Source organism: Hipposideros armiger, unplaced genomic scaffold (genome assembly GCF_001890085.2).
Source record: "Hipposideros armiger isolate ML-2016 unplaced genomic scaffold, ASM189008v1 scaffold_27, whole genome shotgun sequence".
In the NCBI taxonomy this organism is placed as follows: domain Eukaryota; kingdom Metazoa; phylum Chordata; class Mammalia; order Chiroptera; family Hipposideridae; genus Hipposideros; species Hipposideros armiger.
Window position 1 is genome coordinate 1,807,936 of NW_017731377.1, and position 19,319 is coordinate 1,827,254.

Here is a 19,319-nt window from a genome sequence, read left to right on the forward strand (position 1 = left end):
GCCCGACATTTGTGAGTACATTTTACATCAGACCAAGGCAGGCCGAGTGGTTCAATGATGCAGGGAAGGAAACAGTGGGGCCACCAGCCGACCGTGTCCCTCCCTGGTGCTGGGCCATGCCCGTGACCACAGGTAGGCCCTGCAGCCAATCTCAGAGATGGCCTGCTCACCTTTCCAGGTCACGGGCTGGGCTGCTGTCCCCAGCGCAGCTGCGAGCCGGAGCCCCACAACCCACCCTGGGCCGCACAGCTGGGTGCCATGACATGAGAATGTCAGCCTCACAGCCAGGCAGGTGCCAACAACTACCATCAGGAGTGGATCCGGCCCAGACGGCATCCACAGCCCACCTCCTCCCCCCCTTCCCCAAACACCTTGTTGCAGAACCATCAAGGGTCAACCCACCTGTGCAGCAGTGAAAAGAAGTGCTCTGCTCCCCCAGTTGGGGGGTCTGGAGTGGGGCCTGTTGTGCAGATCAGGCAGGCAGTGGAGCCCTGACCTGACAGCTGGGACATCCATCCCTGCCCCAGAGAAGTGGCCTGTCCCCACCTCCCCACTCCCAGGCCAGCTGTCTCCCCGTTAGCCCAGAAGCTTTAGTGACCTTGGGCCTCAGGCCACCAGAAAGTTTCTATTGTTTCTTGGCTCCTGTTAGAAGTCTTGACTGGGGTGTAAGATTGACCATGGAGCCAGCGAGGCCTCCCTGGTTCTTCAGTCCAAATGGCAGAGTGCGGGGCCCGGGAGGCGTGCTGGGGGGCCTGCTGCTCTCCTGGACCTCACCCTGCTAGGCTCCATCTTGAAAAGCCTCCCCTCCGTCACTCAGAACAAGGCCCGGTGGGACAGCTTGGAATGAGCCCAAACACGGCTGCGTCAGGGTGGGGAGGGGAAAGCAACAAGGCGGACCTCAGGTGTCGACAAGAAATCATCTGGTTTTATTCAGAAGCGCTGGCCGTATCATGGAAAGGCATATATATGGTACAAAATTACAGAGGTTTAGTGCATTATACAAATCATCAAGTCTTTACATTTCATTACAGAGTCTTTGGATTTTATTTTTAACTCCCATTTCATGTGTAGCAAATCAATATACTCCCGCAATCAAAAAAATCACTTCTTTCTATGTGAACCTATCATATTTACAGAACTCCACACACAGAGATGTCCCGACTCCCCCAACACAATTAGTGTCAGCAGCCTGGCAGAAGGCACGATGGACTTCTCAGGGAGAAAGGCACGTGTGGGGACAATCGAGTCAGTGTCGTGAGGATAAACTGCAGGCTGCACTCCTGGTCTCAGGTGAGGCACAGCAGGCAGGCAGGTGGCCACCCTGGGACCTGAGGGCACCACGAGATGCAGCCCCCGGGTGGCCTCGGGCAAGGGGGCTCATCTTAGCCAGGGAAATAAATACCCACAGACTTCTTGTCAGTTTCACATACAGGGAACTTTAAGCCAGGAGGAGAAAGTGTAAGGAAGTTAATGCGGATCTAAACACCTAAGCCTTTCAGACTCAACTGTTCCATTCACAGCTCACTCGCCCACTGGACACACAGGCCCTTCATGGCCGGCCCAGTCACCACTGGCTGTGCACTCTGGGCCCCCTGCTCCCTCAGGCCAGGCTGCGCCCCGCTGCCCGCAGTCCCCTGGGGATGGGGGCCTGCGGCGACCTTGCGCTTGCGGAGTGGGAGGCAGAGGCCAGGAGGGGCCCAGTCCAGTCTCTGCCTGGCAGTGATCGTGTGGCGCCCACAGCCTCACCTGGCCCCAGCTTCCTCCTGCCTGGGGCCTGCTAGGAAGCGAACTGCAAGTCCTGAAGCTGACGCTTTATTTACAATTAGGTCTGCTTATTAGTAAGGTGAGAAAGACGACAGAAGAAATGGAGCCCCTCCCTTGAGCGCCCTACTCTCAAGCAGGCACCCTCAGCTGGGTTGTGGGGGCTGCCCAGGCTTGTGGCTTCAGTGACCCCAGTACTGCACGGCGCCACTTCACTCACAAGTCAGCATCAGTCTGCACCAAGAGGTGATGGTGAAAACGGCGGACTTCAAACACACACTGCTCCCCAGCCAGATGGAGCAGAGGGCTCCCTGAGCCGGGACTGCCTGCGTTCTGAGCGCACCCTGCACAAGCCATCGACACACTGGCCCTGAAGAGATGTCCAGGTTGTGGAGCAAGTGAGGCGGGAGCTGGGGGGAGAGGACCAGGACCGCAAACCCAGCCCCCACAAGGACCCAGCACCCCCAATGCCCAGAGCAGGACAACCACACTACACTCTGACGAGGACACTGAAGGAGGGGGTGCCAGAGGCAGGCTCTACCCACAGGGCAGCCCACGTGCTGCCCTCCCGAGACACTGACAGCTCACCAAGAGCACCAACGGGACAAATACCTCCTCCCTAACACGCTACCAGGACGGCCCCAAACACACTCCTCCTCAGAAAACCCCAAGCAAGCTGACAACCACTGCGCCAGTGCTTCCCTCCCAGAGAGACAGGCGCATTTCCACACAATGGGCACCGGCAGCTGAAAGCTCTGAACCAAGCCGCCTGCCCGCAACTCCGGTCAGCTGCTTGAGTCCTGGGCCGCTTCGGGGGAGGGCCCGAGGGGGAGAGTAGTGCTAGTGGGGGACGCGTGGGAACAGGAAACTGAGTCTGGAAAACAAAGGATGTGGTCCCAAAACCTCTTCAGACAGCTGGGCTGGCAGACCTGACTCACTCAAGGCTCCTCCATTGTTCCTATGAGCTCCGGCTAATAAAACCCTGCTGGAGCCACCAACGAACCCAATGATAGAGAGAGCACGACACCCCTCATCCCCCACTGACCTTCCCCAGATGTTCCCGGAAGGCTGCCGATTCCACGTTACAGGGCTGATGGGCGTCCACAAGCACTTCGGTAAGGGTCATAAGCACCTAGGCGTTTCCACAGGGGTTTCCCTCTAACGACCGTGGGGCAGAGCTCGCTGCCCAGGGTGGGTTGTCTGAGGCTGTGGGAGCAAGGGCTGCTGTGCCCAGAGAGAGGGGTCGTGCCTGTACCCGCGTCAACTGACCACACTGATGGCGACAGGAAACGCAAACTGAAACAGACTTTTAGGAGCTTCTGTGCTGGTTAAGTGCAAGAGCAGAGCCCAGAACCGAGAGGGCACGCGGTTCAGGGACACATGCCCAGCAGGTGCTCCCAAAATGCCAACTGCACAAAGCAGGGCCTGCCTCAGAGGGCGGGTCCCTGAAGACCTGGAGCCCCCAGCAGGCCCGCCGGCCCCTGTGGGAGGGAGGCAGGGGTCTCCTGGCCAACCCTCTCGGAGGGCAAACCCCCAGCCTCAGGCGCCCTCGTGTCTGGCTGCCAGAACTAGAGAAACAGAAACACCTACCTCCCAGGCCAGGGGTGCTGGACGGGCGAGGACGAGACACGGGACCGCTGTCACCTGGGGGAGCTGAGTGTTCAGAGCCCCCACCAGGGAGAGCCAGCAGGAATCCGCTGGGGCAGAAGACCCTCGTTAGGAGAGCAATGGATTAAATCAGGACAATCTGGAGGCGGGGCCAGGTGCTCCTGTGCTGGGCGGGGCCGGGGCCAAGGCCCAGGTGCTCTAAGGAGGGACCGGCAGCGCGGGTGCTGCAGGGGACCATGGGAAGAGCCCAGGCTGGGAGTCGGAAGCTGCAGCTTATGTAAACTGGGGGGAAAAAATCACTGAACTTTCCTTGGTTTTAGCCTGTTCCCTGTGAGAACAGCCCTTCCAGTTCTAAAACTACGAACATGTGCTGGGATAAAGCTAAATGAGGGTGCGCTTTTGAACTCCTGGCCCTAACCTTTCTGTTAAAATGGGGGAGGAAGTGAGTGTGTGGCGGCGCTGGACAGGCTGCGGTCTGGTGGGGGCGACCCCAGGGTGGATGGGGGACAGGAGCCCCCCAGCCCGGCACTAACCAGCTGCGAGCAATTCCGTTTTGTCCTGCAGCCTGTCCATGCGCAGGCACCACGGGGAGGCAGGGAAGGCAGCTCACCTGGCCGCTGATGGTGAGGAGGCCAGACACGCGCAGGCGGGGCATCACCACGTGTAATGACTAGGAGCTAATTAACCCTCCCCGCCCTTCCCCGTGGGGTCTGAGCTTGCGGCAGCCATGTTCCGTGGGTGCTCCCTTCGGGGCTCTGCCTCCCGGTCGGAGCCACAGGCCCCGCATAGTCTGGCACTACTTCTCATGAGAGGCTTCAAATCCCCAGAGAACCAGAGATTTAGAAAGAAAAAAAAAACAGGTTTCTGGGTGTCATTTCTAAAGAGTCTAAACATGAGAACTAAAAACAGGCAGCCAAGAATGCCACGTGCAAACCCCAGGCCCAGGCCCAGGCCGGAGAAACAACTGGAGTTCAGCACTCGGGCACCGGGCGCCTGCCGTCAGGACCAGGAGCACGGGCTCCCGCTGAGGTTCACGGCCCGGCAGCCCGCTGTCTGCTTCCCGCAAAGCCGGCACCACCCCTGTCTGCAAGGCCCCTGCCCTCCTTCCGCTCCCACAGGTGCCCTCCGGACGAGCCCAGAGCAGGGCTCCTGGACCACAGGTCCTGGCAGGAGGTGGGCAAGCGCTCTCTCAACAGGCCCAGGCGTAGTCACGGGGTCAGGGTACAGAATTGCCAAGCAGTGAAACTGGTCTAAGGATCTTCCCAGAAACCAAAATTGCACCAAATAAGGTCGTGATGCCTCTGACTTGGTCACTGACTGCAGAAGCACGACATTTCTCCAAGTGTTTGCTGTCATCTTAGAGTAAGGCCACTTGTGTGTCTGCATTAAAGGAACACGGAGGGGAGGGGGGAAGGGTCCATCCTCTGGCCACTCCAGGAGCCACCGGAGGTGGACGGCAGGCAGCTCCCGAGGGGCCACAGAGGCTGGCCTGGGCACTTGCACCCAGGCAGACGATTGTGGCTCGCAAATGATTTCGGATTTTGAAAAAATAAATATAAATAAATATATTCTAAGCACTCTGTTAAGGGAATAAATGGCAAAAAGAGAAAAAAAAATGTCTAGGTATAACGATGCTAAAACGCCCACGGAGAAACCGCTAAGAAACCCTGTGGGAAGAGGGCAAGGCGGGCGGCAGGCCCAGCGGGCCCCCCTCTGGGGCACGCAGGGCCTCGTGCCGAAGCCCCAGGAGGCCAGCCAGAGGCACTTCCAGGAGCCTGTTACTTGGTGGGGGGGATTTGGGGACAAGAGAGGTGCCCGGAGCCTGATGAGCCAGCCAGCACCTAGGACGGGTGGGCTGGGACACCAGGTCTGGAGGCAGAGGGAGGACGCCCTGCCTCTGGGGAAGGAAAGGCACTAGTCGTGATTATTCTTTAAATTAAGAGGTTAATGAGGTTGCGAGAGGAGACCGAGGAGCCTCACTCCCCACAGCCCAGGCTGCTGAGTTCCACGCACCTTCAACCCCGCTACCCTGCAAAGGCCTCCTCCATTCTCTAGGTAGAGAGAGAAAGCAAGCTTCCAGAGTTCCGGAGAAATGGGGCGGTCGCCAGCTCTGCCGTGCAAAAAGCTTTCATCGCCTGCTCCCCCAGGGAAGGGGTTTGAGGTGACACAGCCCACTCAGCTCCAACTCTGCCCCAGGGCTGTACCAGCCGCCCTGCTGACAGGGTCAGCCCGAGGGCCACGACGTGCGGCGCCGGCTCAGCTGGCCCAGGATTTCCGGTTCTCGGGGTTCTTATGGCTCCTGTCGGCCCGCAGCGCTGCGGTGCCCTCGGCCTTGGCAAGAGCTGCCGTCAGGGAGGCCAGGTTGGTGGCAGAGCCGGAGAGGGTGCTGCTCCTGCGGGGCTCAGGGGCGCCCTGCAGCCTGAGCCCCGCGCTGCGCCTTCGGCCTGCTCCCACCGCCCTGCGCACCCGGCCCGGCCTCACCAGCAGCCCGTAGCCAGGGTTGCACCTGAAGTACTGCTTCCCTCCGATGGAGCCGTCGTTCTTACCTGAAGGGAAAGGAAACGGTGATATGGAGGTGGCGCCCGAGTCTGCTCACGACCCCCACAGCCCCCCCCTGCAGGATCCCCATGTGCCAGATGCTCCCCCGCACAGGCCCTGCTCACCATTTAACGAATGAGGCTGGGATGACGGTCTCCTGGGCAGCACACAGTGGACACCAGTGCCAGCTCCCCCACCCCCACCGCCTGCAGCCTTGAGCCCAAAGTTGATACGATAGTCCTGCCACTTCTGACACCCAGGTGCAGGTGCCACCAAAGCAGAGCTGGCACTACCCCCACCCCACCCAGGGGCACACATTATTTTCAATCTAGATGGTCAAAACGTAAACCTAGGATGGATGTTGTTGGTAAAATGATCATTTTTCCTATGTCTATTAGATGGAAACTGGCAAACCACCAAATTGTGCCTAGTCAGATGTCACACCACACGTGACGTGTCAACATGGTTAAAGAAACTTCTCTTATGAGAGTGAATAAGAAATGCTTCAAGGTGAAGGATGAGAACGCAGCACCCAGGTGGGAGGTGGGAGACCTGAACCAAGGGACCACCTGACCCCTAAATGTCAGCATCCCATGGCGATGGGTTGGGAGGGAATGATCTTTTTAGCAAAAACGGTCATGAAGTTTCTACACCCACTGTCAGCACATCCTCACCGGCCCTTCCCTCTATACCGCACTCCACACAGGCCCACCCTGCACAAAAGCTCACCAGGTCAACAAGGATTGCCTCGGTCCAGGCCACCTCTCGAGGTATGGAAGAGATGCTCTCTCCCGCTCTCTGGGGACCACCATCACTGGGCTTCCGGGACACACTCCCCCTCCCACCTCACTGGCTCCGCCCTTCCAGTCTTGCCCTCCAGGGCCGGGGGCTGTGCCCTTTCCTTAGGGGCTCCCCACCCTGGCCTGCATGCCCGTGAATCCTGATTTCTCTTAGCTGTGTCTCCAGCCCCTGTGACATCTCATCTCCACCAGAACATCCCACCTGCACCCTCCATGCCACCTGTCCAACACAGAACGCGGGCTCCTCCCACCTGCGCCCTCACCTGCTCTCTCAGGCTCTCACATGTGGTCATGACTCTGGTCTCAGGCCACACTCAGGTGTCAGCCTGACTCCTTTCTCCCTGTGACGTTCCACAATCCCTCAGTGCTGGGGCTTCACCGCCATACTTTTCCTGACTCTACCACTTACCACCTCCATGCCCCCACTCATCCCGGCCTGGACATCTGCGGCAGCCTCCTACGTGGCCTCCCCACTCTTCATCCCAAGGCTAGTCTCCTAAAAAAAAAAAGTATCTTTCTTTTTTAAGATTTTTTTGGGGAATTCAGGGAGGGAACAGCCAAGTTGTTGTTCCTCAATCTTAGTTGAGGAGGGTGCCAGTCACTATCTGGCTTCCCATCGGCAGCTCGTGGCCTCTAAGCTCAAGAAGCTATGCAGCTCGTGGCCTCTAAGCTCAAGAAGCTATGTTACAATCTTCTTTGCAGGTGGGTATAGCCACAATCCCATGTGGGAGTCGAACCAGCAACCTTGTTGTTAAGACCCCCATGCTCTATCTCCTGAGCCATCCAGGTGGCAGCTCAGCTCAAGGTGCCAACTTTAGTCTTAGTTGCGGGTGAGCATAGCCCACCATCGAACAGGCAGTCTTGTTGTTAGGAGCACGTGCTCTCACCAGCTGAGCCATCTGCCACCTGTTGGCAGCTCAGCAACAGCTCGGGTTGGGCGCAGCGTCACTGGCCCATGTAGGAATCGAAACCGATGTTCCTGTTGCTCAGAGCTCGCGCTCTTAAGCCAACTCTTAACCAACTGAGCCACTCGGCCGGCCCCAAAAATGTATCTTTTTAAACCCTCCACTGGATTCCTGTCATACTTCACCCTTCCAGACCCAGCCACCTCGCCTCTCCAGCCTCCTGGCCGGCCTTGCCGCTGCCCCTCAAATGCAGTGAGCTCGTCCGTGTGTGGAGCTTGTGCCCGAAGGGTGCCCCCAGCCTGCCGTGCTGCCCCAGCCCAACTGCCTCTCCATCACTCAGGCCTTCGCTTCCCTCAGTATTATTTAAAATATTACCACACCCACCATGCTCTATCTGCTTAGCCCATTTTATTTTCTTTATAGCACTTCTTACTATCAAATTCATCTGTTTTTTTACTTAGTAATTTTCTCCCCTCTAAAATGAAAGTCCAGTGAAACCAGGGACTTTGTTTTGCCCCCCAAGGTATCCTTGGAATCCAGTGACTGGAACATAGTAGGTGCTTACTATTTATTTGTTGGATGAATTCATCTATTTGCTAATCTCCCTTTAATTCTTGAGTTCAACTGCCAACATAAACTTCTTTCCCAATCCCCCTCTGCATTTCAGCAGAAATGGAGTTGAAAAAAATATTCCAGCCTGTGCTACATTAATCTTCTAGAACCACTTCCAATTTACGACATTCTTGTAAAGACAGTGAGTGATTTCACGGCTGAGCCGAGGGGTCCAGAGACAAAGAGTCCGTGTGGGGCAGGCCTGGGTGTCACAGAGCACACCCCCACCGCGCCCCGTTCCCACCAAGGGGAGCCCCTCTGCGCACTCCCGCTCTATCTGTCCATCCCCCTGCCTCCACAGCCCCACCCGCCAGGCCACACACAAGCTTCCTAAAAACCCGTCTCCAATGCTCCCAACCCTCCCCTAGTGGAGAGGCTGGGTGGGAAGGAGAATGAAATCAGCATGGCAGTCCTCCAAATGTGAAACATAGTTAACTCCTGGGTGTGTACTTAATGGAAATGAGAACATGTGTCCACACACAAACTTACACACAAATAGTCCCAGCAGCATTATTCACAATAGCCAAAAAGTGGAAACCACCCAAGTGTCCATCAACTGACAAATGGATGAACAAAATGTGGGGCATCCACACAATGGGGTATTATTCGGCCACAAAAGGAGAAACATATGCTCCAACTGGATAAACCCTGGAAACATGCTCAGTGAACTACGCCAGATACAAAAGCCCACATACTGTAGGATTCCACTTATATAAAGTTCAGATTAGGACCTTTCACATAAACTTAGAGAGACAAAAAGTAAATTAATGGTTATCTAGGGCTTGAGGGGAAGTGTCTTGCGAATGGACATGTGGCTTTTTGAAGGGGTGATGAACCTATTCTAAAATTAAGATTATGGAAATGGTCACACAACTCTAAATATACTAAGAACCACTGAATTGTACACTGTAACCAGGTAGAGCTTATGGCATATAAATTGTACCACAATAAAGATGTGTTAAAAAATATTTCCTCAAGTCCTGCCCTCAGTTTTTCTGAAAAAGTTGATGTATTTGCTTTAAGCTGTGCCCTTGTATTGTACAATGAGGCTTCAGAGACTGGCAAGCCTGCAATGGATCTCAGATCACCTTTGCTGTCTAATCTCATGGGCCAAAGAGGCTTAGTAACAATTGAGCATCAGCATGGGTGTGTCTGGACTCAGCAAACACAGATGTGGCTACTGTTATAGTTCAAATGCAGATGCTCCTGTGACTAAAGAAAGAAAAAGTTCATTACCGAATTTATACTTGCTTTCAATTAATGTCTTAGGTTTCTGAGAAATTTCTGAAGGTTCAAAAAAAGAGAACTTGCCTCTTAAAACACTTAGAAAAAGCTTATCTAGAGAAAATCTGTGAATTTGAAAAGTGGCGACTCAGAGGCTCAGAGAAGTCAAATGACGTGTCCAAGGGCACACAGCAAATTTTGGGCAGCACCAGAGGCGGGGCCAGCACTTTCCTGCCAGACGATAGTTAGCATGTTCAGTCACCTCCAGTGCCAGGAACCTATCCCCAACAAGTGACACTTACCTGAAGGTAAGTCCAGCTCCACGCCAATCCATGTGCCCTCCTGAAAGTCAGTGGGCCCGATGTATCTCACGATGCCCACCTTGTTGGCGCCCACGGTAACATATTCTCCCTCTCGAAGCCACTCTGGGACCTCACTGGCTTCCTCAGAATCGGAGGACACTTCCAGCTTCTCCAGGGCCTGTCCTCCAGAGCTGTCGTCACCTGGACCTCCCAAGGCCAGTGGGTCCTCCTCCGCACCAGAGCCAGGGTCCCCACCGAGCATGCGTGTGAACGACTTCAGCTCCGAGGTTCGCACCTTCCGGATTCTGAACGGAGATGCTGGCGCAGGCGACTGAGACAGGAGGTCAGAAGGCAACTGTGGTTTGGGGACATCCGGCTCTAAGCTGGTGGCTGGCTTGGCCTGGTCCTTGGGTCTTCCTGGCGGCTTGGTGGCAGGAGAAAGGTCTCCGCACTGCGTGCTGGGTGACTCATTCTGGGGGGCAGAAGTGAGAAGGCCAGGGGGTGAAGTGCCAGCTTCTCCGTTCTGCTTCTCTGAGGAAACTGTACCCTTGGCCTGGGCCACAATGACACTGTCACCGTCACTCCTCACAGTCTGCGTTGCCGGGACAGGCAGTAACGGAAGGCTGCTCTGATCCTCCAGCAGGGCAGGGAGAGTGCTATCTGCGCCAGAGGGCTCAGTCTCTGGGCCGGCCTGGCAGGGAACAGGAGGGGGAGAACCGGGAGTCTGCGTGCCAGCCTGGGCATCTAGGCTCGGGGCAAATGCGTCAGACAGCGTGGCAGTAGAGACGCTGTGCGAGAAGTACCCGCTGGAGGCCTCACTCAGCGGGCTGGGCGGCCCCTCCTGCACTTCGGGGACCTGGGTATTGGTGGCCACGCACTGCGGTGGAGGCAGCTGAGTTGGTTTGTCACAGGTCTTCGCCACCGGGGCAATCTGCACGGCCACGTCAGGAGCCACACTGACCCCCACGCTCTCTCGGTGAGTCTGAAGCAGGAAGCGGGGAACAAGTAACTGGTTAGAATTCAAGGTTAGGTATTCATTTCCAAAAGGATCGAGACGGTTGCTGTGTTAGCTGAAAGCTTACAGCTCTGATGGTGAAAAGAGCAGACCTGGCCCCACTATCAGCTCACCACTTACCTCCAGGTGACCCGGCTTTTCACGCACCGGATCCTGAGGGCCCCTGGCCACTCTCCACGTGCCGAGAGCTGAGAAAATGCCTTGCCCCTTCCATCTCCTCACCTTCTATATAAAGTAGAGATTCAATAGCTGCCCGTGATATTGTGATTTATAATAACAATATATATTTTGTCATCATCCCCGTTTCTGGCACAGAGCTCTTTCCAAAACCCTTGGAATTTCCTAAGTGGTAAGAGCGATAAAGGTGTCTTGATATTTATAACAAGCCCCTTCCAACAACACCTGAGTTTATATTAATAATGTGACTTAGAAATCCCCTAAAGATGAGGGCTGGTTGCCAGAGGAACTAACCATACTTAGAGCAGGGGGACCTTTCAGTCCCATTCTGATTTCTGGGGAGGGGAAAAGGGCTAGAGGTTGAATCAATCACCAAATGGCCAATGATTTAATCCACCATGCTTATGTAATGAAGCCTCCATAAAAACCCAAAAGGGTGGGTTTTGGAGAGTTTTGGAGGTTGGTGAACACACGGAGGGGCGAGGTGAATGACGTGCTCAGAGAGACTCCCACTCAGAGAGTGTGGAAGCTTCGTACCCCTTCCTCATACCTTGTCCTCTGTGTCTATTCCATCTGACTGTTCCCGAGTTCTATACTTTTATAATAAACTGGTGATCTAGTAAGTAAAACGTTTCTCTGAGTTCTGTGAGCCGCTCTAGCAAATTAATCAAACCCACGGAAGGGGTCACAGGAGCCTCTGATTTATAGCTAGATGGAAGTACAGGTGCCAACCTGGCCTGAGACTGGTGTCTGAAGTGGAGGGCTGCCTGGTGGGACTGAGCCCTTAGCCTGTGGGGCCTGACGCTATCTCTGGAGACAGCGTCATAACTGAGCTGAATTCAGATACCCAGCTGGTGTCGGGGAACTGCTTGGTAGTGTTTCCCAAAGCACATATGGGGCTGCCACCTATGGTCTGCGTGGTTCAAGGCATTCAAGGCCTCACCACAGAGCATGGCACACAGTAGGTGCACACTAAGCCCTCCATTCCCTCATTTCCACCCCCAGCACCTCCCACCTCCCTGCACTCAGACTAAGAACTTGGCTCCCGTGGGGACAGACCCCCTGCCCAACACCGACGTCCCAGGGAGACTGAGTCACTAGAAGCCAGCAGAGCACTGTTCTCCTGCAAAAGTGAAATGATGATCTCACTGGAGGATGTGCAAGGGCTTCATCTCAGCTTCCCCAGCTCAGGTTTGAAGAAACGACCCTTGGGCCTGCGGCTGACTGGCTGGGAGGCAGTGGAAGACGAGGGGACAGAGGCTGCCCACAGGCCATGCACTTTCTCTGAGAGGCGGGCCTTCGGGCTGACGCAGAAGGCTGGTCCCATGTCACAGGTCAGGGGGCCCGATGATTCCAGGAGACACCGGCCAAGCAGCAGTCAGCCCCGCAGTGAGGGGTGACTGAGGCTGGAGCCGCAGCGGCTGGCCGCTCCCGCTCACATCACTCGGTCTGAGTCACTCTGGCAGAGACACACACAAAAGCCCATCGCCTGGGGGATGACACAGCCACTGCTCATCCAAATTCTACTGTTTCTAAGGTGCTCGGAAGGTGCTTTTGCATTGATAACTTAAGTCATATGAAGAAGGTGGCAGATTATCTTTCTATTCCCAATTCACACTGACAAGGGGGAAAGAAGGCAGGAACGGAGAATGGGGCTGGGGAGGTGGAGAGGGTGCTGTTCAGAAAAAGAAATATGTTTTCCAATATTTACGGAAAGATTATTTATATTACAGGAATGGCCATTTTCCATTTGAAATACAGGATTTATTTGAACTGGGAAACAGCTGAGATCTATAAGTCTCTTACAGTCACTTGGCTTAACTCAGCAGTTTGATAAATCATGCATTTTCACGTGAATTGTCATTTATATTCCTGTCTCCAGAGGCCCTCCTTTTTCTACAAGGCACACTTGCAGGGTACGAAATTAACGGCACCTCCTGAGATTAACAGCCCATTTTTGTGATGGATCTCTAGGCTGCAAAATTTACTAAATCCAATAGATCAATAACTGTCACCAGCATAAATACTCTAAAAGATTAGGCAATCCTTCAATCATTTTTCTTTTGCAACTTATACATGTTTTATTTATTCTTTCCTCTTTTATTTTTAATATCACTGACCAGGTAGGGAAGAACACAGGAATAAATTACAAGAGCCTAGAATCCAAACAATAACTGTGGTCCTGGAATAGTATGCATTCCCTGTCCCCTCTTGGGTGAGACCCCATCACCACCAGATCCACAGCTGTCAGCTGGGTCCTGCCTTGAGGAGGGGACAGTGTAGTGACGTCAGTGCCTTAAATTTCCCTGGTATTACCTGTTTGCTTCCACGTGAATCCTTTGATATAGGATTCCATATTCATATTCATTTTACAGCATGACCGAGAGAGGTTAAAGCATTTATCCAAAGCCACCGGGAAGTGAGAAGCGAGGGATCAGAGGTCAGATCCACAGCCACTACAAAGAAGCGGCCAAAAGCAGCCAAGGGAACACTGATTGTAGCGTTCTTTCCTGCTGAGCCGAGGCACGCAGCCTCAGGCTCCTTCCGTTAAGCACTGCAGGCAGCCGCTCCCACTTGACGGGAGTGGGTATGTCAGTGGAGACCTATCTGCCACCGTTGGGTTATATCCTTGCCATTAACATTTCTAGAGCCTGCAGTGAAAGCCTAAGCTGAAGAAAACCCCCTCGATGAGCTGCCCTGAGCTGCAGAGGCCATGGCAGGTCAGGTTCATTCAGCAGTAAGGGACTTGGTCCTACTCTGTCCCATTGGCCTTGGGGCCCCAGTCCTGCCTCAGCAAAATAATAAACACTACTCATGGGCGAGAGAGAGGGACCATGGTATTATCTTCAGTTAAATCCGTGAACACCAAGGGTGTACTGGGTTGAAAGGGCCTTTAGAAAGGAGGGCATTCACGGAGGTCCGAGTTTTCTTTCAAATTATTTGGCCCTTTTTGCTGTTGTTTTAATAAATAAAATTTTCCTATGAAGATATCGCATTGCCTAAGAGAATGAGCACACAGTGGGAGAAAATAGATTTGCTACTCATAAGATTAGAAGTGCTGTTCATCTGTGGGAGATCATAAGAGACCATTTTCCTCCCTAGCTTAGCATTAGTCTTTTCACGCTGATATCATGAATCGGAACGAAATCTAAAACTGAGAATTAAGCAAACACTTAGAATAAGGAGATTGTTCTGTTTATAGAAACCGCCTTTGCCTAGCAGTGGGCTATTAAAGCAGCAGACGACATTAGCAGTCGAGCACACAAAAGTTTAGCAATCATATGATTAACAAGTTGAAAATAGCAAAGTGTAACAAGGAAAATACAGAGGGAGAAGACGGTGGCCTATATTACAGTTAATTATCAAAACGGGAACCCTAAAATAAAAAACCACGGGTGTGGACTCGACAATTATAACACTGGGGCCACCCACCATATGTGGGGCAGCTATCGGCAAAGGGCCGCCCCGGCCGGCTCACTCACCTCCGCCATCCTGGTCATCCCGAAATCCGAAACAGCAGGCTGCACCATGATGCGGGGCACCGGCTGAGGAGACAAGCGAACAGGGGCATAAGGCGCCCGGAGGAACAGAACAGAGGTAGCCAGGGGAGGCTTTACCTGAACAGACTGGAGAGCCCGTCAACGTTCGGGAACTCTAACAAGTCACTGCCCACTAGGCATGCCAAGTGCTAGGCGCGTCACGCTGTACAAGGAAATGAGAGTTGTAAAGAGCACAGCAAGCGGCTTCCCCCCCCCAGTTAGCACACCAGACACATGCTAAAGGCAGTCGTTTATGTGGTAGGCTCCCACACTGGCAGGCCCTCTCTCCATTCGTGTACGACATACGTTCGGCACAGGGCTGTGTCTGTGCAGACGAGCGTTACAGGACTTTATGGAGAGCAGTTACTGGGACGGGAACGATCGGGAAAGGCTTCGGGCAGGAGGTAGGAACCAAGCCTTGATGGCCAGAGAAACCTCGTGGTGCAACAGGAGGCATGGTGAGAGTAGTCACAGTAAGTGGGGAGCAGGGGAGCCAGTCTGGCTGGAGCACAATTCTGGGGCTTGAGAGCTGGACAGATGCCTGGAAAAAGGCTTTGGCATCTGAAACTAACCAAATCAGGTGACGTGGTTGGGAGCATCACAGCTGCCTGGGCAGAGAAAGCAGGACATCGATAAGACTGGTATGATCTGGGGGTGCAAGGCAAGCTGATTGGAGAAATATTTAAAGACTAAGGGAGTGTCTTTAGTTGCGCTGTCGTGGCTGCCTCGATGTCCTGAATCGATTCAAAACATTTGCCTTTCATGGTCATTTTGACTTTGGGGAAGAGCCAGAAGTCGCACAATGCCAGATCCGGTGAATAAGGTGGATGAGGGCACACCGTGATGTTCTTATTTGACAGGAATTGCTGTATCAGGAGTGATGTGTGACACGGAGCATTGTCATTGATGGAGGATGAAGTAAAGACACTCACGAAAGAGGACTTCCAGAACTGCTTCAGAAAGTGGCAAGAACGATGGGATACGCGTGTTGAAGTGAGGGGGAGTATTCTGAGGGGTGTGAATGGCAATGTGTCTTTTACTGTAATAATTTTTTAATTTAAACATTCACCGTATTTTTTTCATCACACCTCGTACACTTGGCCCTGCAAACACTGGGGAGTTCCTGGGGGGTGTTAAGGCCGAAGAGCAGAATCAGAGACAATGTGAGTGGCCAGCAGAACAGGCTGAGGGAGGGTACCCTGGTGGCAGCAAGGCCACTGCACAGGAGGGCCTGCAGCTTCCCCGTCCACTCCCACGACACATGACTCCTACGTCTCTCACGGCACCTCCTGGGCTCTCCTTATAGGAGTTCTCCATTTTCGTACTCTTCTGTCAGCTCCTTGATAAAGGAGTTAGTGTCAAGCAAGCACCCCATGCCCCCCCACCACACAGCCCTGGAACGCAAGGGCCGCTGACTATATGTCCATTTTTTCTCATATTATCTGAAGCGCCCCACCCCAAACAAATGAATAGATGTTCAGATCATTATTTCTTAATAAAGGCAGGAAAAATTTTTCGTAAGTTCAAACTTAACTTACGCTTTCAGTTAGATCTTATTTAAAATATACAAGGGATAGGGTTGGCCGAGTGGCACGATGGTTAAGAACTGGCTTGGGACGTCAGAGGGCCCCGGTTCGGATCCCACATATGAGGGCCAGTGACACTGCCCTCTACAGCTAAGATGCTGAACAACAGCTCAAGCTAGAGCTGGGCTGCTGGGAGTCGCCGGCGACGGCGTAGGCAGCAGCCCCTGCTGCAGTGGGTTGCCATGGGCTACCGTATGTAGCCAGCAGCCAGCATGAGCGGCCAGCAGCCGCAGTGAGCGGCCATCCAGAAGCCGGAGACTGATCTGCCTCACCCGGGAGGAGCGCAATGATGGTGCCAACTTGGGCCAGTGAAGCAACGTCCTCCACAACTAGACTGAAGAACAAAACGACAGCAACTTGTCTGTTCCCTTTCCCCCAATTCCCCAGCGCTGTTCCCCTCCCCCAATTCCCCAATAAAATCTTTAAAAAATAATAATAATAAATAAATAAAATATACAAGGGATAAACATTCCCCTTAAAGTATAAAAACAAAAGTCTCACCAACGATGGAACTAGAACCACCCAGGATGAAACCTTTTCTAAGATGATATAATGCTTGCACTCCTCAATAAAGCACAGAAACATAATTTACACTTTTCTTTATGACTCAGAGTAATTAGAAAATTCCAGTAAATGCTTTAAAAATATTAGCTAAGATGAATGAAAGGACCCTATTGGGCTGTGACACCAAGCTGGAATCCAGGGGACCCCAAGGCTTCCTGGTGCCCGAGGCCCGGGGGCTCTGACTTCATGGCTCCTAGCTACTAAGCTGAAAACCTCCTGTCTACCTCTCACAGGTTTCCTGTCACTGTCACTCACCCTCAACAACCACATCTTAATCAGGCAATATGTTCCATAAAGATGCCACCCAACCCCCACCATTTAAATGAAGGGTGAGCCAGAAAACTAGATGATTAAACACATCTGAAATGGCTAAAACTGGTGTCAAATATAGGTGAGATCAGGTCTGAGCAGGTCCTGAGTGCAGTCAATACGTTGACCACACCTGCTCTCCTGGTCACGCACTGATGTAATAATGTCATGGTGTCTCCCTCCATGGTGCCAGGCAGTGGTGGCGGCCAGATACCAGCTCTGGACGAGCAGGGATCACAGGAAGACACTTCTGCAACAGAGCATGTCTGAAAGGTGCATGCTACAAACCGGCAGTTACAAAATAGTCACGGGGGTGGAAGGTATAGCACAGGAAAGATAGTAATAATATCATAATAACTATGTATGGTGTCAGGTGGGTACCAGACTCATTGAAGAGATCACTCTGTAAGGTATATAAGTGTCTAATTACTATATTGTACTCCTGCAACTAATATAATATTGAATGTCAACTGTAATTGAAAAAAATTTTTGATGAAAAAAAAAGGTACATGCTAAAAATAGTAGGGGTACAGGCATACAAGCTCAGCCACGTGTTCATTTTCATGGTGGCTGGGGAACGAGTGCACAGGGATTCACCCTAGGATCCTCTCCACTTTGTGTATTTTCAATTTTTCCGTAGCACTGCCCTACATGAAGGCAACTTGGCTGTGATTCAGTGTATACATTCAGTTCCGCACAGACTCACTAGGTCTCAGTGCACAAGGAAGAGGCGCCGTGAGAAACACAAAGGTCAGTGAGACCCTGGCTCTGCTCTCAACAGACTGGCAATCTGGTCTGTGGGAAGGACACGCATGGAAGTAACTACCGTGTGGAGGAAGAGGCCAGACGCTATGGACATCTCAGCAGCAGAGAAGACGTGGAGGAGAAAGGGATCCCAAATGGAACAGGCCTAGAGTACCCTCCTGAGGGCAATTTTACTCTGAGATGGGCCTCGGAGACCGAGTGTCATTTCCCAGGACAGGGGGACACTTCAAACATGAACAGTGGTGTGACAAAGTCAGGATAGCAAAAGAGCCACTGTGTTCCCTCTACTCACATCTCTGCCCCGGGAAAAGTGACTCCATCTTCCAGGATCTTTCTGGGGGGAAGAGAGAAGGATCTAGACAGAAGGGGGCAGAGGGAAGGAGGTTAGGGCCGTGTGGAGGGGGCCTTGTGAGCTTATAGTTGGTTTTCACAGGCAATAAAGAACTATCGAAGGTTACTGGATGAAGCAGTCATAAGAAGTATGCTTACAGAAGATTAATCCTTAAATACAGGGAAGATACTAAACATGGAGAAATCAATTAAGGAGTTGCTTTAATGGTTCGGTGGAGAGCTAATAAGAACCTAAGTTTGGATGGTAAAAGGAAAAGGAAATAGAAATTAAAATTTAGATATCTGAAGGAGACTTCTTAATACTTGGAACCAATTGGCTGTGGAGGCAGAGGAAACAGAGTCAAATATGATGCCCAGGAAGTAAGGGCGACAGGGAGAAGGGTAAGGGTGGTATTAGCAGAAACAGCATTGTGTGTGTGTGTGTGTGTGTGTGTGTGTGTGTGTGTGTACACGCATGCACATACGTATGGGCAGGGGTAGGGGGTACTTAGCTTTCTATATTTGGCAGTGGCCTGTGATGAATTCAGCAACCTTATTAAGAGTACCCAAAATACTACAAAGTATACTGAAATCTTAAGTGTGCCATCTGTCCTTCACACGGACCAGCTCAAATTTCCAAATGTGTATTGTTTGCATTTTAATGCTCTTTTACATATCCCCTGTGCAGGCCGTCGCCTCCTATTTCAGGAGCTCAAAACATTTCAGATCATACGCTCATTAATCCTTACGACACATCTGGTAACTATTAATAAAAATGACTGCAAAGTATTTTGCAGCTATAAATATTAAGGAGAAGTCCCATGAGGCAGGCGAATATAAGTATAATTATCTACATTTCACATCACAGAAACCAAGGCTCAGAGATATTTACCTAATGGCTAAATGCATTAGGGTTGCCCAGTGAGTGAGCGACAGAAGAGGAAAAGGACTGAGCTCTCCAGCGCCAGCTGAACCTGCAATCACGCGGTCCACTGAGCACTGCTGAAACTATTAACTATTAAGGAGTGGGTTACAGGTAAGAGAAATGCTTCCAAGTATTTCAGGGGAGAGATGATGGTTGCTTCTCATATCTCATCTCGTCATTTTTTAACTCTGGCTTTCATTTGCCACATGAATAAAAATACGGCAAATTAGCTCAGAATTTCCTAACTAGACATAAAAGCTATTTTAGAGACCCCTTTGCCTAGACCAAGGGTCGGCAAACTGTGGCTCGCGAGCCACATGCGGCTCTTCGGGTACGTTCCATCTCAAAAGTTTGCCGAC

At 52.4% G+C, this 19,319-nt stretch overlaps 1 protein-coding gene across 2 annotated transcripts in view; it reads right to left on the minus strand.

Moving 5' to 3' along the window:
- Window positions 1-905: 905 nt before the first annotated feature.
- KIF13B (kinesin family member 13B) overlaps window positions 906-19,319 on the minus strand; it is a 197,431-nt gene continuing 179,017 nt past the window's right edge. Inside the window, exons 38-41 of one of the 2 annotated variants that reach the window (XM_019636149.1) lie at window positions 14,425-14,487; window positions 10,886-10,990; window positions 9,751-10,732; window positions 906-5,915 (exon numbers count right to left, since the gene is read on the minus strand). In XM_019636149.1, the coding sequence (XP_019491694.1) occupies window positions 5,626-5,915; window positions 9,751-10,732; window positions 10,886-10,990; window positions 14,425-14,487 (1,440 nt within the window). In that variant the 3' untranslated portion in view covers window positions 906-5,625. The remainder of the gene's footprint in view (window positions 5,916-9,750; window positions 10,733-10,885; window positions 10,991-14,424; window positions 14,488-19,319) is intronic. The other variant, XM_019636150.1, reaches the window with a different exon arrangement.